Below are 25,364 nucleotides of genomic sequence, written 5' to 3'. Positions count from 1 at the left end.
TCCTGGAACAAAGATGCAGTATGACAATACACAATTAATACATGTTTTTTGGAGAAGATCTGTGGTGTTAAACTTTTAGCACCTCCTTTTGCTCCTAACCTACCTCCACCTTTTAGCATGGACTTGAACAATGACCTGAGTCTGGATTTCTTGTGACCCAATTACAGCAAAAAACTAACCAGCTCCTGTGATGGTCTGTCACTGACCAGGACTGTCTGATAAGCTTGAAAATCTTACCCTGAGTGCAGAAACCTCTCTGAAAGGGAGATGCTCTTACTTCAGTTTCCTGCTCCTCACCAAACTCTTCTAAGTAGTTTGTATTCTGGCCAGTGCTGTTCTAGGATATCCTCACCAAAATATGCCAGTTCCTTGGAACTGCAGCTATTGCCTGCCCTATGAAGACACCTTAGTCCTGGCACTCCCTGGAGCTCCTCAGCTTCCTTGACCACAGCTCCCAATACTTGACTGTGGCATTTGTCTCCCAGCCAGAAATGAGAGGAGACTCAGTGGTTAGAACCATCCAGTCCTTGAGAGAACCCCAGAGTGTTACTTCTCTTCTGAAGGCCTCCAGATAGATCTATCCCATCCTTCACCAAGGGCCTGGGGAAGAAAGGGATAAGTCCTACTGCAGATGAAAAGCACCAGGTTCCTAGTGCAGTAACACTATCAAGCAAAGGCCCCTATGTCATCTTCTGGAAGGACAAAGTACTGCTGTCCAGTTGTGCACAAGATGCCAACTTTAGGAACAACCCCCATACTTTCAGTCTTCACACATGAAACAACTCAGAGTGGGAGGTTTTCTGGGAGTCTCTGGTCCAGATCCACCAAAGAACACTAGGTTCAGCATCTTCAGCAGTCCTCCAGCACAGGGACACACACTGCTGTGAACAGCACATCCACCTAAAGGCAGGGCACTCTCCCTTCAGGCAATTTCTGCAACTCCAGGAGCTGGTATCAGTCCTTCTGCCAGAACAGGGTGCCAGGCAGCTGCAGCCAGGGTGAGGGCTGTGCCCTACAGCAGTTCAGAGCAGGCATTTACAGAAAGCAAGCTATTAGCACAAGTCCTCTCTTGCCCAGGCCAAAAGTAAAGACAGCACCCCCAAGGAGCATGGGAGGTGAATTCTGTTGCTTTAATTCTGCTACCTGGCACGAGGGAGGATGGGGAGTGGGATGGGAGGTTGCTTGCAAGGATGCTGGGAAGCCTTGGGTGGGCTGTAGCTTTGTGCTGGGGGTGACTAGGGTTTCTTTACTGGTTTTGCCATGTGAGGCATGTGACTCACACACCACCCTCGCTGCTCCCAACCCAGACCAACCTTGGCTGCCAAACCCAGCACCTCTTCAGGCCTGGGCTAGCCCATGTAGAACAGCTCCCTGCTGCACTCAGCTGGATCACCTTCCCCCTTTGATGCTTCTAATTCTGGATGCCAGTTCAATTAGCCTTTGCAATACCTTGGAAGAGGGAAAGCTACCCACTGCACTGAATGCAATGCCTTGTCTTGGGGCTGCAAGTAAAAGGCACGTAGGTCAGACCTCAGGCAAAAACCCCAAAGGAGGAGAGCTGAACAAAGACAGGGTTTCCAACAGATTAGCCCTAATCCAAAACACTCTTACCCACTTGAAACCCAGGGACTGGAAACCTGAATCCTTCAGTCTTAGTTGCTGAGCAGCCAGACAGCTGCAGTGCAGGAGAGCCCTTCTTGACACGCTCACCAGTCAGGAAGGCATGCACAGGGCAGACGAGGATTTGCTTACCTGTACATATTGGAGCAGCCCAAGGTTATATGCTATACAGGTGTTAGCATAGCTAGGGCTGGAAGGGACCAGAAAGCCCCAATTCTACCTCTAGAGCACAACACACGAGAGAGGTCTTCTGCCAGAAAGAGCTGACAGGAAAGGAATCAGGGAAGCAACAAACTGGTACCAGCTGAGGTGAAAGCAGCTCTCAAATCTCCTCGCTGATGCTTCTTCCCTTCCAGGCATTGCATCTGAGGCCATAAACGCCACAAGGACTAGGATGAAAGCAAAGCACTCAAGTGGTGCCAAAGACAGGCTTGGACTGGTTGCACTCTTCCACCCTCCCAAAACTTGGGGCCAGCAGAGTTCCAGGTGGGCTGGGGAGGACATGACAAAGACTTGATGGAGACAGAGACAAGCTGTCTTGCTGTGACAGCTTATCTCTCCCACCCCGATCACCTCCATGATCTACAGCATGACCTTGGTCTGTGGAGAGACAATCTCAGCACCCTTTCCTCCCCGCCATCCCACCAGCGATCCTTCCACAGCACCAGCAGCAGCAGCCTCTGGAAGGAGGACACAGCCATCAAGGTGATTTGTTGAGACGATCAAATAATAATTTACTGTGATTCAATCTGTGGCTTTGTACAGTTGCCGGGGTGGGAGGAGGCCAAAGGATGAGGGGATGGGGATAAAAAAAAAAAAAGTTGTTTGCCACAGGCTTGGGTGAAGTGCGAGATAGTCCTTGGAGGGCCTCATGCTCCCCCTGTCCTCTTCGTCCTGCTCCTCTCCCCCCCAATACTCCTCCTCTGAATCCATTTGCTTCTTCCTTTGCTTCACCTCTTTCCTTGCACACTGCACAGTGGGAACTTCGCCAAGACACGGTCCAGAGAGCTGAAACAGAAGAGTACACTCATGAACACCCATTCCTTGTCAGAACAAGCAGGGCTGTTCCCAGTACTCACCCCTCACATTTTGGGGTGACCCTGTTAGTGCTCACAGAGCAAAGGCAAAAGGTTACACAGGTCTTAGAGGTCTCGGTCTGTCTCAGCAAAGCATCTGTACATCTGCTGAAGGGAACAAGTCTTGGAGTCAGTGGAGTGATGGGTGAGCTTCAGGCACCTCACCAGAGCTTCTGCCTCTTTCTGAACCTCCTTGTGGGAAGGGGCACTGTTTGGCAAGATCTTTCCACCTCTTCCAGGGATGATGGGAACCACAAAATGAGTCCAGGGCAAATGCAGCCAAATTTTGTTGGCCACAACACCCACCCTTCTTCTCCCCAAATCTCAGCATGTCTTTCCTCACTTCTCCTTTTGTGCCTCGATGTTCCTCCCTCTCTGCACTGTTGGGCACTGCAGCTAGATTAAGCTGGGATGTCTGGTTTCCAGTTTCTGCCTAAGCAGAAAAGATATAGGCAACTTGCAGCGCATGATCTCTTAAGAGAGATGAGTGTTTCCAGGTGACCCTTTCCCAGCCCTTCTTGCCCAAGCTGGTGCTGCCATCAGGCTGTGACAAGGCCTGGGCTCCTGGCAGTTGATGTAAGGGAGCAGCAGTGCCTGCCAAGCCCATGTTGTCAGCTGTGAGCCAGAGCAGGAAACAAGCCTTGAGCTCATATCCCCATCCGGAGGAAATGCTCCTGAACATCTGGAGGACACAAACATCTGGAAAATCTCCCTTAGCAGTGATAAGTGTGCTGGGCACAGCATTCAGCTCGGCCCCCAGCCGACCTCACACGCCTCAGCTGGGAGAGAGGGGTGGGGTTCTGGGGTGGGTGTTTGCTCATAGGAAGCAAACGTTGCCGGCACTGTTTTGTTAGGTTTTTTCCTTGGGAGTGGGGGGCAGGAGGAAAATCTCTGCTGTGCTCATGGCTTCTAGCTCAAAAAGCATTAGAGGAAACCTGCTGTTCATCTCCACCTTCATGAGACCCTCTTAACACCATCTCTGGATACAGTGCACTTCTCTTTAGGACTCCAGCAGTTATTTATAGGGATGAAGGGCCAGTTCAGGTTCTTGGGAGAATCCCCAAAAGACATTAAGGGCAATGTTCATGCATGCATTTGTCCCAGTCCCAGATGTCCTTAGATATTGATCTCCATGGTGGACTATCCCTTGTACCCCTCTCTAACTTTCTGCCTTGAAGGAGTTGGTTACACAGACAGATGTTCCCAGGCCTTTCACTTAAAGCCAGCCAGCACATGCAGGGACAATAATGGGAACTATCCCTGATTGCTATCCAGCAGTGTTTTAAATAAACTCATAATTAAAAAAAAAAATGAGGGAAGAAAATCAGGCAAGTGAACATAAACAATCTGAAAAATACTGTTCCTGGCTCCAGCACACACAATTTATAAAAGCAAACAGCCCTCTTATGGCTAATTCTCAACATTGCATCAGTTCCAAATAGCCCAGGGGATTTATCTAATGGGGAAAACTCTTCTGAGGAACACGGGACTTTTCACAGCAAGACAGGTCTTCTCTAAAGCTTTAGGATGAGGCAATTTATGTGAGTGCATTAGGAGGCAATGCACCCAGCCAGCTCTTCATCTGAACCCCTCTAGAGCCAGTCTGGTGAGCATGCAGTGATCTGTACACCTTCAACACCAGCTTAACTCCTCCTTTAGAACAGCAGCATGAGAAGAAGCTTTCCTGAGGAAAGCACAACAAAGTAGTATTTTTAAAAATATTCAGTTGTATAGAATTTTGTTGCACAAAATGAGGAGGAGAAATAAACAACCCTTTCCTGCCACACACTTCCTCAGGGAAGTGGGAATTTTGACTTACCTGTGTTTTCACAGAAAAATGCTCTATCAGTCTGAAAGGTGTTTCATTAAACAATGCCTGCTGCTGAAGTTGATCGTGTTGCACTTGTTTGGCTAGTGCATCTGCACTCACCTCCTGCCCTGCTGCCAACGTTCCCCCACTGCACCTCCTGTCCTGCTTCCACCACTTACCATAGTCACGATACCACACATTTACAGTTCATGCAGCCAGGGCCGCTCTCATCCGGGGGATTCAGCTTGCGCAGCTTGTGCTGCCGGATCTCCCGCACCAAGGTGTAGAAGGCATCCTCAACGCCCTGGGGAAGAAGCAGGGCTTGAAGCAGCTGCCCACTCTGAGGAGGGACAGTGGAGAGAGGAGAGGGCTGTGCTCCCCAGCAAGGTGTCCCTAGCACTGTCCAGCAGTGCAGATTGCAGAGTTAAAGGTACAGAACCAAGCTGGGAAGACTAAAAGGGACCTGAGTGAGGCCCTCAAACAGAGAGCAAGATTGAATGGGCACCATGAGGATAAGGATCTCTGAAGTCCCTGAGATTCATCAGCTCTCAGCGGTCTGAATGAGGTCTACCACCCAAGAGAAAAGCCACCACTAGACCACTGAAGGTGTCAGTTCCATTCCCACCTCTGTGCTCAGGAAGCTCCACATGGTCTTTTCAGAACTGGTATATTCTGCCAAAATAGACCATGGATGAGGTTAACCAAGTGACCTGAGCTTAGCTAACCTGCAGTGACTGTGAAGTTTGTTCCAGAGCCTTGGAGAAAGCCCTGAGAAGGCATCTTCTCTTCACTGCTGCCACAGCATGATGATGCACTTCTCGTGATGGGAGGCTCTAGCCTGGACTGAGAGGGAACATTCTGAGGGAGGGAGCATTTAGCCTTGAGGAAGCAACTAAGCCCAGCCCTCATACCCATCTGTCTGCAAGGTGGTGCCTGCCCGTTCCTGCCCCTCCAGGGCAGCAATGGAGGAAAGGAAAGAGGAGAAAAAGAGCCTTTTGTTTAAAAGTCTCCTCCTACCTGTCTGGTTTTGGCAGATGTTTCTATGTAGGGGATCCCGTAGCTCCGGGCCAGGTCCTGCGCTTGCCGGGTCTCCACTGTCCGCGCAGGGAGGTCACATTTATTCCCCACCAGCACCATGGGAACATCATCTGAGTCTTTCACCCTCTTGATCTGCTCCCTGCAAGAGGAGGAGATGTGAAGAAGTGAAGGAGCAGGTCCAGAACACTCCCCACCAGTTTCTTTGTTAAGATTTGACATGTTGAATGCCTTGTGTTGAGCTTTCAGGGAAATGTAAATAACTATGGCACACAAGTGAGTAAATAGCAAAACAGTTAGGGCACTTCTGGAAATGAAAACTAAACATACTTCTGCTCTTTAAATGCAGCTATTTACAAAACAACTTGAATTATGACAATCTATATTAGAGACATGAGCTTAAGATAGTTTAGGTTAAATAAAAAAGAATTCTCAAGCAGTTACCTGTGCTATTTCCAACATTTTAGATCAAGTAATCCCTCCCCAAATGGGGGGAAAAAATAAAAAAAAAAACTCCTGCAACCAGAATTTGCTGAGCTGATAAAGCAGCTTTTGGCAGCTGTAACCTTTTCTGCAGATGCACAGGCAGTATTTGCTCCCTTTCAGTTTAGTTCAGGTCACTCAAAGTTGAGAAACTAACTGGGAACTAAAAAAGCTGTAATGCTCACTTCTTCATTCCAACATTGGATCTAGAACTAGGTGGGCGAGGATGAGATCTATCACTTCTAAAATCTTGAAGGCTGTTATGACTACAAAAAAATCCATTCAATTCCCTTCTGATAGATAATAACTTCCTTTGCTTAATAAATCATTTCACTTCAGATGCAAACCAGCTTTTTTTTTCTTTTTTTTTTTTTGCTCATGGGTCCAGAACATTTAACATGGTTTTAATTTAACAAATAAAAGATTTTAAATGCCAATTTCTGCATTTTAATTGAATGCAAATCTCCATCCAAAGGCAGCTGGATATTCATGCACAAAAGAATCAATCATCTTTTTCTAATGTAGTAGAACATAGAAATGAAGTCTGACTATATGTATGATATCCCATAAAGCCATTTAAATGTTCTGTGTAACATCCTGATCAGCAAATGCAAGTACTAAATTTAGTGCACAGGCTACACTTAGCTGAAAAGAGATACCTCCAAATGGTTACTAACCAGGGAGAGCCAGCATTTCTCTGGGGAATATTCTTTTAAAAGTGCAAACACAAAGAGCACAGGCTAAAGGAGATGAAAGCTAATGATTTACATCATGATGGCTTGAAATCGAGCCATCCTGCAAGCAATTCACAGGCACCAGCCCCAGCACAAGGATGAATGCTGCTCAGTCCCTCAGGTGCTTTAGGAAAATCCCATCCTTTGTCCTTTGGTTCAGCTAAAAGAAGCCAAATTAGTGCACCTGTGCAGCTATTACACTGAACAGCCTTTTGGATGAGACTGAAACATCTCAGCAGCTCCAAGCAGCACCTCTGACTATGGAGCAAGGAAGGGATGTGCTTGTCCTCGGAACAACAGGATTACTGGGACCCTGTTTTATGATGAGGGACTGAGATACACAGTCCCTTGTGGGCAGTGACAGAGCAGGGACAGGCAGAGCCATCTCCTGCATCCTCTGCAAGTGCCTGCCATCACAGCCAAGGCTCAGAAGAAGGCACAAGCAGAGTGATCCTTCCCTAAAGTACCATCGGGGCAAACAGGGAAGATTCCTGCTGTGTTTACATCACCTCCTTGACTCTTCAGCTCTGCAGGGGTGACATCAACAGAGAGGATAATTGGGATGGGTACTGGGATGGCATCCCTGCTTCGTCACCACTTCCCCATATATCTTCTTGGGCAAATCACCTCACTGAAGCCCTGACTGCCCTTCTGCTCCATCTTTGCTCTGGCTGAAACCAAGCTCCAGTGGGGCAGGAGTCTCTCCACACATGTGTGCAGCTGGAAGATCACAGCCTGGTCGTGACAGGGCAAGCAGCTCTCCCTGTCCTTCCCAGCTTCCCCTCCCAGCTCCGGGGCCAGCAGAAGTTGCTGAGATCGACTGCGCTAACAAAGCAATTCCACTAATTAGGGAAGGAATGGAGGGGGGTCATACAGGATCAGCTCTCTCTTTAGTCACCATAAACACTTAAACATTACATTACCAGGTCCCCAAAGGCCACAAGCAATCCCTTCAGAAGGGTTTTATTGGAGTCACTGACATTAGCCGTCTGCGCTGTCTCTTCCCTGGGGAATGGCCACTTGAGCTAATTGTCTTTGCTGGCAGTCTGTGCTTCCACCAAGGGGCCTGATCTAAAAGGGTGGGCAGGAGAGTGCAGCAGCAAGGCCTCCCCTTTGCACAGGGCAAGAGGGAAAGGGCCCTTCCCAGGATACTGACCTATACTGGTGAATATCTTCAAAGGACTTGGTGTTGTTGATGGCGAAGACACACAGGAATCCTTCCCCCGTTCTCATGTACTGGTCTCTCATGGCACTGTACTCCTCCTGCCCTGCAGTGTCCAAGATGTCTAACAAACAGGTCTCTCCATCGATGACTACTTGCTTTCTGTAGGAATCCTGCAGGCCAGGAGAGGGAAAGGAAGGAGGATGCATTAAGGGAGGGCTTGGATCTGGCTAAACAAAGGGATGCAGCGAGTGCATCCCTAGGAAGATGCCAGGTCATGCTCTGCCTGTGTTCAGCTTCCATTAGAGACGACTCACTCTTTCAAAAATGGGAGGGAAAAGAAAAATAATTAAAAAAACAAAGGAAAAAGGGAGCAGCTAAGCAGGTTTCTCCTTGTCTGTCAGAACCACAGAGAAGACAGCTCCCAGCTTGCTCTCCCCATTCCCAGCCTTGCCGCTGGCAGACCAGGTGCAGCTTCATCTCTATCATACCACATAGCCCTCAACAAGTATTTCCTAAGCACTGTTTAGTCTCAGCTCTAATTCCTTCAGCTGGATGAGGAAGGATACTCAGGAAAGGAGCTCTGGCCAGCCAGGTGTTCCAGTCATTATCTGTGATCTGCAGGTCTGGGAGGTGTTTAAGATAACCTGGAAATCCAGTGCCTCTGATGCATCTCAAATCAGGCACCAGAGGCAATAATGCCATCAGTAAGGTTTCAGACTGGGTTTGATGGTAAACCTCTTCTTTAAACATGAGAAAAAAATAAAATAAAATCACACTGTGAACAGGGTGTTTCCCACAACCAGTCTGTGCCCAGAGGGCTCCATGAGAGGTAAGAACTATCCAGGCAGGTCCTTTGAAGTTGGGGGTTTTCCCTGCAGCAAAGGCAATCACAACTTGTCATAGATGTGAGAAGCTCTGGAAATCACCCAGAGCATCCCTCAAAAGGTTTCATGATCACAGCAGGCTCCTCAAAGCACTGCTCCTCCCCACTATGCTCCTCCCTGAGCTCAGTCTCATAAGCAGGGATGCTGTGGAGCAGCCCTGGACAAGGACATCCCTCATCCCTCTCCAACAGCCATCCCCTGTGGACAGTGCAGCATCCTCAGCTGTCAGCAAGAGAAGGAAGCCAAAATGAAAGGTATGAAAAAGGTACAAGTCAGCAGTACAATCACACAGTGCTTTGCAGAGGCTACGGCTGCAGTTTAAAATTAATTCAAATGTCGGCTGCTCTTCCAACGACCACAACAATGTTATCAGATGAGCTTTGCAGGTCTGCAGACAAACAGCTGACACAGCAAAGGGCACCAACAGGACCAGCAGCAGCACAGAAAGGGAACGGGGCCAACATGGCCTCTATCCTTCAGTTCATTACAACGACGTCATTTGCTGGGGCTAATTAAAGTCTTTCCTCACCTTGCAGAGAGGGCTGTGAAATCAGAGATGAGATCTGCTTTGCCACGACCTTCTCAGCTGTGCCTTCCCAAAAAAGTGGACTGCTGACCCATCGAGTATAAGCATGGAATGAAAGGCTGGCTTTCAGCCAATTGCTCTGAAGGCAACTGGCAGGCTGCCCTGCAGGAATGTGCTCCCATTTCTAATCAATAATGTATCTGGAGCCTCCTTTGTGCAAGGGGACCTGAGTGCCTTCTCTGCCCCACAAAGCATCCTCCCACCTCTGCAGCTTGGCTTGGGACAGAGGACCAGCCTCTCAGCACACATGTTCACAGTTAATTGCCAAGTCCCCAGTTCCAGGACATTTCACCAGCACCCAGCATGCTGACAGAGAAGAGATCCCACACCTCAGCTCAGGTCATCATCAGGCTACCCATTAAGGCCAGCCAGCAGGCTTACAAGGCACAGACATAAAACAGTCTTGCAGAGGATGCTTTGCAAAGGAAGGGGACAAGCTCTCCCCATCAATGCTTTGTGTACAGCTTCATTTGATCTCCCCCTCCCCAGGAAGCTCAGGATGGCAGCTCAGCTGTCCCTGCCACATGACCAGGTGACATGGCTGCCACTAGCCCACACCAGCACCCTGCAGCCTCAGTGCTCCTCTGCAGCCCTGCATGTCCCACCCCACCCTGAGCAGAGGGGAATGCAGCCAGACCCAGCTGTGAAGTGCCAAGTAGCAGAAACAACATCTGTTTGGGGTTCAGACTCAAGATCCCAGGCGGATGCTGGGAGCAAGCAAATGGGCCAAGAGGCCCATTTGCTAAGCACTACAGTCAGGATATGACCAGAGGTTTGGGAAGGTCATTACTAGCTAGCTGCTAAGAGTTGGAACATGAACTGAAAAATTTCTCAACAGAGTGAAATTCTTTATTCCATCCCAGCTTATTCACCATGGGACAACGCCAGTGGCATACCTTTCCTTGCTGCCTGGGCCCTCCTGTTCCCAAAACAAACATCTTAAGGCTCCTTGGCAGCCCAAGAGCTGGCCTGTGGGAGTGTGCTGTGGTGGAGTGGACAGCGTTGGGAGTTACAGAGCCAAACGTTTGCACTGGTGAATCAGGAGGGTAGGAGGGGAGCAGACACCCAGTCAGGGTCTCTACCTCAGACAGGGGACAAACCAACACACCTCCTGCTCTGGGGAACATCTTCTCAGCGCACCCCAACCTGCTTGCACCCCTCTCTGCAGCACAGCCTGTGCTCGATCCATGTGGGCAGTGGTCAATACCTTTTCTCCATGCACGTATCATCTTCCCCCCCCTTTTATCCTTGCTCATTTCAGCAGTGCTGTGCTGCTTGTTAGCTGGCTGAACAGTCATAGTCAGCTCCTGGGCATGATCCAAAGCAGCTTAGTCACAGGAAGGTGGTTTGTTGGTCACATTTGGATGGCTGGCAGGTAGCTCTCGGTCTCTTAAATCCCCATAAAATGAAGCATCATTAAAAGGAATCACCCTGAAATGAATAAGTAGCTGGCCAGGGTAGCAGGGAAAGCAGGGTACGACCAAGGGAGCTGCAAAGGCATCAGGGCTGGTGGTACCCACAGGTGGAAAAGTACCGGGGTGAGAGGGCTGAAGAGCAGCTTGTGGCAGCTTTTGGAAGAGGAGAAGAACAGAAATGGGACTGGAGTGAACACTGGAGGAGAGAACAGGCGTCTCCCAGAGCACTGCAGAAGTGCGTAGGGTGAAGAGGGTGTGCTGGGAAATGCCATGCAGGGTTTACATTCCCTGCTGCCTGTTTACACGGAGAAAATTCCCTGCAGGGTATGTACAGGGAGCAGGCAGCTGGAGACAAAAACCACAGGATGCCAAAACCCAACACATCACTGGGTAGGAGTTGCTTCTGCCCACCTAAGGTCCATGAGAGGATGCATCCTTGCAGATGTCTCCCCAGGGAGGGTGCTCTCCATAAACACTCTTTTAGCAAAAACAACCTGGAATGGGTTTGTGAGAAAAGTATACAATACTACTGGGGACAGCCACATGAGGGGAGAGGAGCTGGGGACAAAAGCAATTGCATCCATAAGCAAGGAGACTCAGGAGCCCTAAATTAAATTCCAGTCTCTGCCATGGACATTCTAGGTGACCTTGGCCAAATGATGTAATAGCACGTGCTTTTTAAGTGCTTTCTCTCCTTCCCGTCTGTAGGACTGTAAGACTATTTCTGCCTTTCTACCAAGCCTTGTCTTGCTTGTTTATGTAAGTTGTAAGCTCTTCAGGGTGGGGACTACACATACAACACCTACCAGAATAGATTTCTCATCCCAGCTGGGGCCTTTAGCCATTATGATAATAATAACTGCAGAAACCACAGCTGCATTTATACACATCTGGTAGAGAATCCTTTAGGACTGCAGACAGGGAGGTTGTTGTCCAAGAGGCATGACAGAGCTGCAATTTGCCTTCCCAGGGTGGACTTTACTCCTCATGCAGCGCAGTGGCTACTGCCTACGTCTTACCCAACAAAGGTGTAAGTCATGCAGAGGCTAATTAGCACATCGCTAACTATGGTGAAAGCAGATGGAGAATGGAATATATTTTTGAAAAATTAAAGAAAATAATAATATCACAATGGATATTGAAGACTGAATCCCCCTCTGCCCTCATACAGCCTGTGAGGACCACAGGGTCCCTGCCTGCTTCTTCAGGCAGGGTACTGAGCTAAACAGGTCAGTGCTGCCATCCACACTGACAGACACACACATCAGCCTTTAACTCCTTGTGAAGAAGCAGAGGCAGCACTCGGAGCCAGAGCACTTCAGCTGCTCAGCACGTCTTGCTCAAACTGCAAGACATACATAATACAACCAAGCTCTGATAAAACCCATTTCATCAGTAAAGCTCAAAACATCCTGCAGAAAAAGTCAATACATTTACTCTGATTTCACGGGAGGAGAAATGGAAGCACAGGCACAAAATGGCTCTTCAATTCTAAACCTTTAATCCCTCCCAACATTGTCATCTCATCAGAAAGGAAGACATTGGTGCTGCCTCTCAGCCCCTGCCCTGCTCTGCCTGTCTCTGCTGCCTTCCATGTCACCTCTCTTCAGCAGACACCACTACCCTTCTGCAGGAGATGTTAAGTCAGTCTCTGCGATCTCTGAGCACACACATAGTGACACAGAAGAGCTCTGCAAAGCAGAGGAACATCCCTGCTCAAGTTCAGACTTGAGACCGAACTGAGCATGCTCTGGGTTGGAGACAAGGTGGAGAAAAGCAAGTGGAAAACATGCAGACAGACAGACCCCATGCCCAGAGCCACTTACCTCTATTGTGGGATCATACTCATCGACAAAATGGTTCTGAATGAGCTGTATCGTCAAAGCACTCTTCCCAACACCACCTGCTCCCACCACCACCAGCTTGTATTCGGTCATCTTCCAGCTGACCCCAGCTCAGGACTTCCAGGAGCACCACCACCTGCAAGGACAAACATGGTCACTATGCTAAGAGAGGTTACTTTAACACGGGCAAAATAATCCATCAAACCAAATATAAAAACTCTGTTCATCTTGTGATCTGTTGCAATCCTTCAGCCTGACTGTCTGGATGCAAACTTCACAGGTTCCTTGAGCAAACTTCAAGAGGTAGGAGAGCATTACTGATGAGAAAACAAGAGGTACAGGCTGTGTACATCAACTCCTAAAGTAACCAGTTTAAGAAGTCTGGTTTTGCAGAAGTGCTCAGCACTGTCCCCAGTTTACCTTATCTCAAGTTGACAATCTGAAATCTTTAGATAGATTTGAAACCCTTGGCCAACAAGGTTGGGATGTCAGTTCCCACAAGAGCAGGGGAAAAGGTCCAGCCCTGTCCAAACATGCTGTTACCTCCATGTCTTCACCCTCAAGGCTGTGTCAAACCCCGAACCACACAGTAGGGTTGAGACGGTGGCACATCCGCACCCTCTGCCTGTCTTCCAGCTAATGGTCCTACTCTCGTGAGAGGAAGGACTGCAGAAGGGGCATCCCTGCACTCTGAGCTCAGTTTGGCACACCCAGCAAGGGGGAAAGAGATGCTGTCACAAAAGGTGCTGACTGAGAATGATGGGTGAGGATGAGCAGTACTGTGCCTCCCATGGCCCTTCAGCAGAAGAAGATTTACATCCCCCCAGCTCCTCCCTTTAATTTCTGCTCCAAGTCTGCTGAGAAAGAGGAACTAACTCAGGAAGATTACAAAACCCCAAAGGTTTAAATAGAAATCCACCCTCATTGGACTGCAGCCCCTGCCCACTGAAAGTCACTCCAGGGTCAGATAACTTGTTCTCAGCCACCATCTGCAAGCTCTGGGGAAACCACCCAAAATGCAGCAGGTAGCAGGAAGACAAGCTCACAGTTCCCCTTGTCAGACACCCTTCACTGTTCACAGGGATTAGAACTCCCTCCTCCATCCTCCCACCCTAGATAGTTAAATCACTCCACCCTCCTCCCCAGGCTTGTCAGCCCTGCTCCTAAACTCTGGAAGCTGCTACAAACTCTGCCAGCAAAGGCTGCTCTAGACCCAGACCACAGCTGATGCATTTGCTAACACAGCAAAGATCTAATGGCAAGGAAGCCAGAACTTTTTGCCTTCAATCCCCACCTGACTGCAACCCTAAACCACCCAGACAGTTCCATCTCCCTCTTGAGCAGGGAGCAATGAGACACAACCACCTCTTGCCAAAGCCCTTTCTTGAGCTGCTGTCTTGATAGCAGAAAGGCAAAGAAACCTCAAGCCCTTCTCAGCATCCAGAATCCTAAAGAAGGACAAACGAGGGGGTGCAGAAGAGCAACCAGATGACAAATATGGTGCCAAGCAGGACCTCTGGTTTGCTGTGCTGGAGAAGCAGTTAAACACAATAGAAAAGTGGTGATGGTGGGGGAAAATGAAGTGCAAATAATGTCATAGCCTAGGTGCCTACCTGAAAGTGACACTGGTTCCTCTCAAAGTCCAATGTGCCTCTGTTCTGGCAGCCAGGGAAGAGTTGCAGATTGAAAGCAAGGCTACAGGAGAGATTCCATGTGATCTCACTGACTGTGCACACACGTTATTCTGCCCCATTAATGCATGCCTTCATGTATATGTTGTTCTCACATGCACTGCTTCTCAGGGACAAGAGAGATCCCCACCCCAGGCTTCTCATCTCCCTGGGAAGAGACAGTTAAGATGAAAAGGGGACTGAGGAGCAAATGTGGACTGACAATCTCCACCAGCACGGCTATTGGGGAGGGAATTGCTCCTTCAGCAAACAGCTTCACAGCTGAACACAGAGGGGTCCTTGGGGTCTGAAGAAACACTGCCACTAGCTCCCACCTTTCATTACAGAGCAAGGAGATCTCCATCCCCCAGCAAAACACATGGACTTTTCTCTGTATCTGAAGATGAAGCAGGTGCCACAAAGAAGCTCAAGGAAAACGGCACAACTGCCCAGGCCTATAGGACTTGCTGAGGCAGTGAGAAAAGCTTTGACTCCCCAGGGGAGGAGAAGACATAAGTTCTCTAGGAGGGGGTTCTCCCTTAACACCACCTCAGTACAAGGCACTGCCTACTCCTTTGGTAGGCCCACCACAGCCATAGCAGCTGGTCCACTGGGGGACAAGGTGGTCACCCACGTTCGCTTGATTGCCTTCCCCTGCTCTCGACCCCAGATGAGCTCCATTCTGCAGCAGAGGGGCAGCCACACACCAGCAAGCCCTGCATATCACCACCTTAGCACGGAGTTTTAAGGTCTGTCTCCTCCACAGAAACACAAACCCACATCTTCTTGTCCCCCATGCACCCAAGAGGCAGGAAAAATGAAGGGGGTGAAGGAGCTATGGCTACTCCCCGCCTGTGGCCCGCACATGGACAATTTAATGCAAGAACTCTGCAATGCTGGTGTTTGCTCACTGACACCATCACTCGAAGGTGCTGTCAACCTCAGCTAACTCTCCACTGCTCTGCCGTCCTCGCCTCTGCAGTGGCAGGAGAGATCCTGCAGCTTGCAAAGGAGGGCAGGTCCAGCCTACCTGCTCCACACCATCGCTGTAAAACATGTCCTAATGCAGAGCGAGAGCATGGGGAATGATGGACAGCTCTGGGCATGAAAGCTGCCCCAATTAATGTGGGCTAAAATGCTCAGGGGAGCTCGCTTCCTTTCCCCAATGCAAGCTCCTCATGGGCAGCGTGCAGACCCAATAGCACACGAGGGCATGGGCAAATTCCATGGAAAGAAGCAGCCTAGCCAAAGGCTGCAGGGAAAGCAGAGATTTCAATATGGCCAAACTTTCACACAGAGTTGGGCAATTGCTCCTATCCTTAAGCTAACCAACACCATCTCATAACTCCCCCATCACACTTTTTGCTCCTGAACATGGGAAGAGCAAGGCTGCTCTTTGATGCACCCAGTGTCAATACAGGGGTTGCTGTTCCTCAGTGCCACGAAAACATCACCACCACCATAGGGGCTGGTTCAAGGAACAACCATCCCAAAAGCAATGTTTCTGGCTTCCTATAAAACAGATGCAGGGAAGAGAGAGTGAGGTTCTTGACAGAGAGATGATAACAGACACCCCAGTTTTCATGCTGGTGACACACAGGATGGAGGTTTACGGCGTGTTGGTGGCTGTGAAAGCTTCTCCTGATGCGAGGATTTCCAGTTTCTATTGCTCAGCAGCCAACACAGAGCCCACACACAGCTGACCACAAAATAACAGAGTGAAACACAAAAGCACAGCCTCCCAGTCCCACACAGAGCAGGAACAATGCTTCTTCCATCTTCTGCAAGCTCTTCAAGATCTGAAAGTCTGATCCAGGTCACCATCTAGTGTTTGCCTATCCAAATTTATCACCTCTGCAGCACTCCACTCCTATATCCCCCAAAAGCCACACACAGACACACAGGGCTGTCAAGCAGCAGTTGAGAGAGACAGCAAGGAGGAGAGCAGTTCCAGAAGCACCGTCTGGAAAGAGGAGGGCTGGGATCCGCGTGCCAAGCCAAGAGCCCCAGCGTGGAGCTGGAGCTGCTGCTGCTGTATTTCCTGACCTCGTGGATTTTCTCCTGTAGCGAGAGGGCTCTTGGCTCCCATTCAAAGCTGTCTAGGAAAGCCTCGCTGAGTGCTTCCGCCTGGCAGCAGCAGCTGCTCCCAGCCCAGTAGCCAGAGCCACACAGCTCCAGCAAACAGGAGCCATCTGTCAGCCTTGAGCAGGAAGCGGGGAGAGCGAGCACCCAGCCCCGGTGGACACCAACTTCCTACCTTTGTCTCGCAGGGAGGGGATGGAGGTGTGGGTGAGGGCAGAGGGCACAGCACCTCCCCTGCCTGCACATGCTGGGTGGCAGCATGGAGGCCCTGCCTGCAGAAACAAGGACCAAGATGCTTGGCAGAAGCTGTCACAGGGCTAAGACCTAAAGTAGGTCTGAGCATCAAGGCTACAGGCATTACCCAGAGATCCAGCTGTGTCCTGCAAAAAACAACCTGATCTTCTTCATGGTCCCTATTCTCTAGCCTAGAGAGGTCGTTTGGGAGACCTGACTGTGAAGCCTCCAGAAACTCACTGAGCAGAGGTAAGGAGCTCAAAGGACTCAGCCCCATCAGTACGTCCCCCCTCACCACCACAGTTCCAACAAGAGCTCAGGTGTCAAGCGGAAGGGATACACAGTGGGTTTCCACATTCACCACAAGGAGCCTCTGACACCCTTCCAAACAGAATAACTAACTGAAGGAGCTTCTTCTGTGTCCCTTGTTTCCTCCCATCACTTTGTTTCTCTCCCAGGACAGACAACAAGCCAGCTAAACAAGTCAAGAGACAGATTCTTGCACAATGCTGCTGTAGTAAAGCCAGCCATGCCAGAAATTTTACAACTGTTCGTTATTGAGCATTCACCATGACTGCACCTGCCCACTGGGAGTTTCTGTACTTAAAGGCATCAGAAGTCAGTTTCAACTCTGCAGATCTCTTTGGGCTCATGTCAGGCACCCCTTCCTCCAAAGCCCTGTCCAAAGAAGCCATATGACCACAAATGCCACTGTGTTTGATTCTATTTCCCTTCAGCAGAGATGCCTTGCAGGCAGAAATGGTCTGCAGTCCTCTAGGAGAGCAACACTCATGCCAGTCTTTTACCAGCAGTCATCCACACCCTCACATCAGGAATCCTACTCAGTGATCTCTTTGACAGAACAAACCTTGTTGGCTTCCCCAGTGACTGTCCAGTCTCCTCACTCAGTGATCTCTTTGACAGAACAAACCTTGTTGGCTTCCCCAGTGACTGTCCAGTCTCCTCCATTTGCTCATGCACAAGATGTCATCAACACCACAAAGCACAGCCTATGGAGGGACTGAAGGAGCCTCTCCAGTGGTGTGAAATGCCACCTTTTGTTTCCCCTCGAGGACCAAAATGCTGATGTTTTCTCTGGCCTGTCCAGCCCCAAAGAGATTAGGGAACTGAGGCTGGGAAGCTGATGCTCTGTTATGAAGCCTATCCAATGCTTCATTTTAATTTACTTGTTGCTTTTTAAATCAACAAGTGAGCTACAAATCTAACCAGTTGTGCCTGTTGTTGCTTGAGAACTCAGACAGTGCACCTCACAGATGAAAACAGAGAAAGGGACGCCAAAGAGAGAATAAAAGTTGCAAATACTGGCCCTGCTTTGGAGAGATGACTTGGAGATAATAAATGTCTTCTACTAGGGGGGGAAAAAAAGAAAAAAAGCCAAAAATGAGCAGAATGCCTTCTTCCATCATCTGCTAGCTCTTCAAGATCTGAAGGAAAAGGCAGCCTGTCCCAAGGGACTGAGCACAAAAATATTGCTCCAGAGGAAAGGAAGAAAAGGGGTAAGGAATGACATAATGTAGAAGGCTCAAAATACAGAAATGCACATTCAGGGAGAAACCAGTGAGGAAGAACAGCAGAAAGCTGTGGGCAGGTCTGGAAGGGAGGGACTGCCTCCCCACAGCAGTCATAAACATCTCCCAGCAGCAATGTGCAAGCCTCAGCTTTGCACAGAGTCTTGAACAGGCATGGACTGGTCACTGCACCAGGCCCAGCCCTCACAGTTTCCAGTCAAAGCACCTCTGGCAACACAACCCCTCTGCCAGAGACTACCCAACCACAGAGAGCTTGGGAAAATATGGAAGGACAAAGGAAAACAAGACAGTATCATTCTCTCCAAAGCTGCTACCAGTTCTCTGCTCCCTGGTTCCTGCTTCAGCTGTCAGACATTTAAGTAAAAGACAAAACTGTGCAATCACCTGCTGTTGGCAGTAAGAGAATGCAACTACACTGTTCTTGCTTTCCCTCTCAAAAAGTAAATATTCTTTAAAAAGTTCTTTGTTGGAAGCCCATTCCAAGAAAAACAACTGGTAGGTAGCTATAACGACCCAAAATAGCAAACAACCTAAATCAGTCAGTAACACAATAAACCCAGAGAACAAACCAGCTACACAAGAGCTTTCCTCTGCATGAAGAAATTGCCCATGCACCCCACTCTCCACACCCAATACAGGCCACCAGAATTACTATTTTCCAAAGAAAGATGAGCAGGCCCTTTATCTCAGAAACTTATAAGTTAGGACTGCTCGTGCCCATGTCTGCAGCATCATGAATGGGGCATGAGGAGCAGCATGCAGTCAGGAAACTCTGGAAGGTGCTGGGATATGCTTGAGAATCATGGTGGGACCTTCACCTCCCACCACCACCACTCTATTTGTCTCCCTGATACTGAGTTACTCATCCCACCACAGTCTCTGCAGAAGAACCAATCTTCCAAGCTAACTTCCACAGAGGGAAAACACACTGCTCTGTGGGTTAACTGCTGCCAGCCCACAGAAAGGGTGAAAGAAACAGGCAAGCAAATTCTACATCCCACACCGCTGCTAAACACAGACCCTTAAAAAAAAAAAAAAAAACCCATGCAGATGGGAGAGACCACCTGTGCTAGCACCCAAGTCACAGTTCTCTGCATCTGGCAGGGCCTGTGATGTGAAAAAACTGAAGACAGTTTTAAAATTACACTTGTGATTTATGATCCAACACTTCAGCACTCTTCGAGACTCTACATGAGCAAGAGTAACCTGCATAAGGAAAGAGACTGGAGTTGTGTCTGAAAGTTGGTAAAGATGGATAACAAAGGCATGAAGAGGTCACAGTGCAGGACAGGACAATGTGAGACACTTAAAAAACCTGAACTCCTATCATGCAGTCAGGACTCAGGACCTAGTGTTGAACATACCAACATGTGTGGGAAAGCAGTGTGAAGGAGGAAAAGCTCTCACTGTGGAGATGCAAAAGGCTGCAAACTGCCAGGACTCCTCCACTTTCATCTCCTCTCCAGCCTCCCAGGGCTGAGCAGGTGGTTCAGAGGCAGACACGTCCCTGCCTGGTTTGGCAACCCTCCACCTCGCCCTAGAAAAGAGACTTCTCTCAGGCCTCCCAGCCTTTTTCAGAAAAACCAACAGTACTCTGTACAACAGAGCTCAAGAGAAGAGGCAACTTTTAACTTTCCTTTGCATTTAAATCCCACCTAAAAGCATTAATGTTATATATGAAAGGCAGTGTGATATATCTTGAGTATATAAAAAGATGGACAGGTACTCAAGAAACTTTAAAGCAAAACCCACATTATAGATGACAGTAAATGTTAAGTGTTAAAACACATGGTACACAACCATGAACCCAGCCTCTGAACAATCTCTTGGCTTGCCAGTCTCAGTACCAAATTGTATTGATTTTCCCACAAGATATAAGGTGCAATGAAGTAGAAACTTGGAGCAGACGAGTATGCAGTGTCAGTGTAAGTGGATCTCTGTAATTACAGCTATTAGAGAATATCAGGCTTTGGGGAAAACACTGCCCAGTAATGGTGTGGAATTACAAGAGATGCCGTCTCCAGGCTGGTTTCCTAAGGTACCTGGTATGTCCTGCCTGGTCCTCTAGGTGATGAAAGAAGCAGCTGCAGGCAAGCTGCTGGGGAAAGGTCCAGCCTCTCCTGTGCCCAGCAGTCCTGTCATCATGCTAGGGGAGGTTGCAGCCATCTGGCTCTGCTGCAACAGCACAAGAAGGGACAAATTCAGATCTCACTACTAAGCTGCAAGCGATGGAGCACCCAGTGCTAGAGCTGGAGGCTGCCATGCATGAACAGAAACACCATCCTACTCACTGCAGAGACAGGCAAGGGGATGCAAACAAGCCAAGGGACTGGCCCAAAGCCATGAATGGTGGTAAAGCTGGGAACTAAATTCGGGCAATGTGATTTCCCATCTGGAGTTTTCACCTGAGGAAAAAAAAAAAATAAAAGAAAGAAAAAAAAAACCAGAAGTTTTGGATGGGAAAGCTGTTGGTCTCCTGCTGAGTCTTTGTGTTGGGCTGTCAGAGCTGGCAGCTCATCCCCAGCTCAGCTTTGCAAGGCAGAGCCAACTGGGGAGGCAGGGTACATCAAGTGGGAAACCACAGAGTACTGTAAGAGAGGCCCTGCTCTCCAATTATCCTGATGAAATCACAATTAGGTCATGGGCACAGGCAGCCAGCAGAGAGGCAGATGCTCTGATCCACAGATAAGTACCCAGAGATGCAGGTAGGGCTGAGAGCAGAGGGGCAGGCTCTGCTGTTTTCCTCATCTGAAGCCCAGCTACAAGAAAGGGGGAAGTCACTGGTATAAGGTGGCCACCTACATCACTTAAGAAAAGGGCCAATCCCAACCTGAGCACCACTGATGCACAGCAAAAAAAGTACCCCAGAGTCAAGAAACACACTCTCCCTATGAGCTTTCTGTTCTCCCCTTCTTCCCTATCCTTCCTTATTCCTCCCAAACAACCACTGACAAAGAAAAGTTAGGAAACTTGTTTCAGGAAATGCATACAACCCCTTTTCACTGAGAAGAATGTGCAATGGAAGTAGGTATGATTGTTCAACTTCTTACTGGCTTTAAATCCTAACACATGTATTTTACCAGAAAATACATGGATAAGAAAACAGGGTAGTTGTATCTGGGAAGTTTCAAGAATTCTTTTGATAATGCCTTTACGTGTTTGGTTTGGTTTTTTTTAGCATTTAATGGTTAAGAGATTTTTTTTTAAAGGTCAGTTTTTGGAGCAAAATAGGATTTATAAGAGTTTGAACTGGTGAACTCCAGTCTCCAGGAATGGAATGGTTCACACAGCACATGTCCTACTGCACTACAGCTCCTGCAACAGAAAGTTCCAGCCAGCCAGTGGCATTGGGTTTGGGTGATAAAAGGTGGAAGCTGTTGGCCAGCAGCATAAAAGCAGACAAGTGAGTATCCTGGGACAGCAGGAGCCCAGTCTGGTCCTGCCCATGTGGCACTCACCCTCTGGATGGCTAACGAGCTTCCACAGAGAAATGGGGTCCTCTCTTCTGGGAACAGTTCAAGTCCTCCCTAGAAGAAGGAGTACAGAGCAGGAATGAGAGGGATCCCTCTCTGCCGGGACAGACAGTCCTGGCTGTTTGGACTCGGGCAGATCTCAGGACACACTTTGGTTAGTACCCAAGTTGGTTTCCCCAGCTTCCCTGGACAGCGCTTAGGATCTTGTATGGAAAGAAGAAAAGCAGAGCCAACCCCCATCTGTCCTCTCTCACTTGTGGTATGTCACAGGCTGCTAATCATATCTTGCAAAATTTTATCTATTCCAGGGAAAGTTGGTACAGCACCTTTCTTCCTCCTCGTTTTTCAAGACAGAGGGTAAAGCAGCACAGGTGTGACAGCATCTTCTCCACAAGTGAGTTGTGGGTGAAGGACAGTCCATTTTGGGATGAAGAACCAAAACTGAGTTTCCTTCTCACTCTTCCATTCCCAATGGACACCAATAAAAGCTCATTCAAAAACAGAGCTCAAAGGAACAAGACCAGATACTTCCAGAGTGTCTTTTTATTAGTAGGCCCTTTTAATTTACATGCTCAAACATAACAATCATCCTCCTATGTTCATCATTTAGTCCTTGCAGGGCCTTTGCAGGTACACACCTTGATTTATTAACAGAGCAGGGATAGAGGGGAAGAAGGCACCACAACAAAAAGCAAACCTGCAGGGCTTGCTTTAGCACATCTGGGAGAACCAGCTGAGGAAAATACATTAGAAAAGCAAGAGAGGGGGTATCTTAGAGAGCCAAAGATAGAAGCAGAAAGAGGGAATAAAATTAAGCAAGGAGTCACCAGCTACTGGGACCCTGTCCCTGCTCTCCTTCTCACCAAGATACATTATTAGCAGAGTGACACAACATAGCAAACATGAATATGCATCAGTCATTATGCAGCTGATATTCAGGGGCACACAGCTGATTTATGGACCTGGCAGCTGCAGCATCAGCCAGCTGCAGCCTAGAGGGATGGGGACAGAGAGCACTGCTGGCAGAGAGGTCCACAGAAGACCTCCAGACCCAGCCCTTCAACAGCCATGAATGAATTCATCACAACCAAGTCTGTAGCCAGGAAGAGCCAACCAATGCATTGTGTGTGCAATGGTGGGAAACCACCACACAACCTGATAGAAAACAGAAACGTCCAAAGGTTACGGTGCGAGATTTTAGTTTGGATCAGCAGAACTTTATTAAGTTGGGTCCTGAATTACCCAAACCTCACTTCACTGCTTATAGTAAATCTCAGACACATCAGACTTCTTAATATGATGCTCATATCCCCTCCGTCTGCAGAACTCTGGATTTAAAAAAAAATCCAAGCAATGTTGCTGTGACAGTTAGGTGCATCACTGTCACATCACAGACCTGCCACAAAAAAGACTGATGATGTGAGGTTTGCAGCTCTCCACACTGAAAAGGAAGGCATTTCCCTTTTGGTTCTGGAGCAACAAAGGGATACTGTCCAAGGACTCATCCTGCCTGTCTTGCAAGCATCAGAATGGACACAGGAGACATGCTCCTTCAACTCTGAGCAGCCTCCCCACAGGTTCATATATCCCACCCCTCAGCGACACATGACTGGCACAGAAGATAAAGGAACAAGGAACTCCACCCTGCAATGAAGAACCACAACAATTAAGTGACTTCCTGACAGTCACACAGGAAACTTATGGTAAAGCTGGGGATTTCTGTTCTCCCACATTCGAGCTTTTGCCATAAAACATGTGCTCATCAGTGGCTGTGGTTGAGTGTGCAGAGGACAGGAACACAAAGCCTTCTCCACCACCTCCATCGCAGCCTCCAGCATCTGCTGGCAGACCTGCACAATCAGCAAAAGCCAGGGGGGGTTTCCTTCCAGAGCTTCCTTGGGAGTCCACAGCAACAACGACAAGCAGGATTTGGGTGGGCTCGCAGCCAGCATCTGCAGGCCAAGTAAAGCTGAAAAGAAACCACAGAAATGCAAGACACCAAGCCTGTGTCAGATGTGGTTCCTCAACACGCTGATTCACAAATAAGAAAGCCCTTGAGAGCAGAAGAGTGGTTGAAGTCCCTCTGATCATGCCTAAAGGTTAGATGTACCTGCATCTTTGTAGAAACCCTTAACTCCAGTCCCTCAGACAACTCTGGTAGAGGCAATGAGTAGATCCAGATCTGGCTTTGGTACTACATTTGACAAGGCCATAAAGCTCCAAAGACCCTGCCCAACTTAGGTGTTCCTCTACACAGATCAACAACTGATGGAGAAAAGAGCAACACTGGCCTCAGGTCCTCACTTGCAACAGGCACAACAGAGTGGGCAATCACTCCAGTCACACAAACCAGATTGGCTTGATTGGAAAAGGTACAGATAGGAAGCAAACCATGCCCTGAGCTCCAGGGATGACATCTTGCCGTGGAAAAGTGTGTCAGAAAGTCCATGAAGTGAACAGACAAAGAGATGCAAGGGAGCCTGGACACAATCCCCTAACTGCAAACAGAAAGAAGAAAACCTTAAAGTCTTTAGACCAAGAATGTCTTCAGTAAGAGATGTTGGCCAGAGATCAACACCTGCATGCAGTTGGTACTACCCTGGCAAGCACCTGGTGATCAGACACAGCTGACACTTATAACACCCTGTCCTTAGCGCCCGATTTATCCTGAGAGCACAGAAAGAGACGATGCAAAGTACCATGTAAAACATCTGCAACATGAGCTGGAGGAGTCACAGCTTGGGAAAAGTAAAACATGGCAATGTGATCCAACAGGTGCCCTTCTAAGCTGAAGCATCCTTTCGTCAGGCATGACAACACAACCTCCATCACAGATCAACCTCTGCATGGCAAAGTCCTCAGGCAACTCCCATGCAGCAGCAGGAACAGCTCCTGCACATTTGAACAAAAACAAATGAAAAAACCAAAAAACCCCCCAAAAAACCAAAAATAAACAAAACACCAGAAAACAAACAAACAAACAAAAAACTAAAACACTAAAAAAAAAAAAAACAAAGAAAAAAGGGACTTCTGGACTTTGAACTGTACTGCGCTGTAATTACCGCTATGTAACTTCATTAGGGCAGTGTAAGCGATGGCTGGGCATCAATTACATCATTGGGAATTCTCCACTGCCCAAAACTTTCTTCTACTCTTTTCAGTGGACACCATCTCTGGTCCCAGACCAGGGTCTCATCCTGCCAGATTATCTGAAAAGCAAAAAATGGAGGTCCCTACACCAGTTTTCTCTTTGAAAAATGTCTAGCTCTGGTTATCCCTGCTGTCCATACAACATTCAAATCTTTATCTTCTTAAGCCACTGACTTCCCTAACACCTTGCAGCAATGAGATGCCACAACTATAAACATCACTTGCTTTTACATGCATATATATGGCTTCCCATCTTCTTTCCTGGTGTCCAGCCATCTCCCCCCAGCCTCTCAAGATTTTCTGGCGCTGCTGCTCAAGCACAGCTCTGCAACACTAGGGAAGCACACATTGCAGAGACATTTAGAAACACAGCAGCATTCATTGGATTAATTCTTGGACTTTATAAGGCTCATACAAACAGTTCTGTATTTGACCTGAAAAAAATAACCACAGAAGGCAAACTCAGAACTTCAAAGACAACTTCTCCTGACAGTCCTAAGCCATTATCTGCATTGAGTATGGACATGGCGCAAGTGTTTATAGCTTCCCAAAG

General features: G+C 48.4%; 1 protein-coding gene across 3 annotated transcripts in view; it reads right to left on the bottom strand.

Moving 5' to 3' along the window:
* Positions 1-2,329: 2,329 nt before the first annotated feature.
* Positions 2,330-25,364, bottom strand: part of HRAS (HRas proto-oncogene, GTPase) — a 41,520-nt gene continuing 18,485 nt past the window's right edge. For 2 of the 3 annotated variants that reach the window (XM_059849171.1, XM_059849169.1), the window contains exons 2-6: positions 12,635-12,788; positions 7,915-8,093; positions 5,524-5,683; positions 4,686-4,810; positions 2,330-2,628 (exon numbers count right to left, since the gene is read on the bottom strand). In XM_059849171.1, the coding sequence (XP_059705154.1) occupies positions 4,691-4,810; positions 5,524-5,683; positions 7,915-8,093; positions 12,635-12,745 (570 nt within the window). In that variant the 5' untranslated portion in view covers positions 12,746-12,788 and the 3' untranslated portion in view covers positions 2,330-2,628; positions 4,686-4,690. Of the gene's footprint in view, positions 2,629-4,685; positions 4,811-5,523; positions 5,684-7,914; positions 8,094-12,634; positions 12,789-21,646; positions 21,716-25,364 lie in introns of all 3 variants that reach the window. The other variant, XM_059849170.1, reaches the window with a different exon arrangement.

The sequence above is a fragment of the Haemorhous mexicanus genome, chromosome 6, assembly GCF_027477595.1.
Source record: "Haemorhous mexicanus isolate bHaeMex1 chromosome 6, bHaeMex1.pri, whole genome shotgun sequence".
Lineage (NCBI taxonomy): Eukaryota > Metazoa > Chordata > Aves > Passeriformes > Fringillidae > Haemorhous > Haemorhous mexicanus.
The sequence above is the reverse complement of the archived record's forward strand: the minus strand, read 5'-3'. Positions and strand labels throughout refer to the sequence as shown.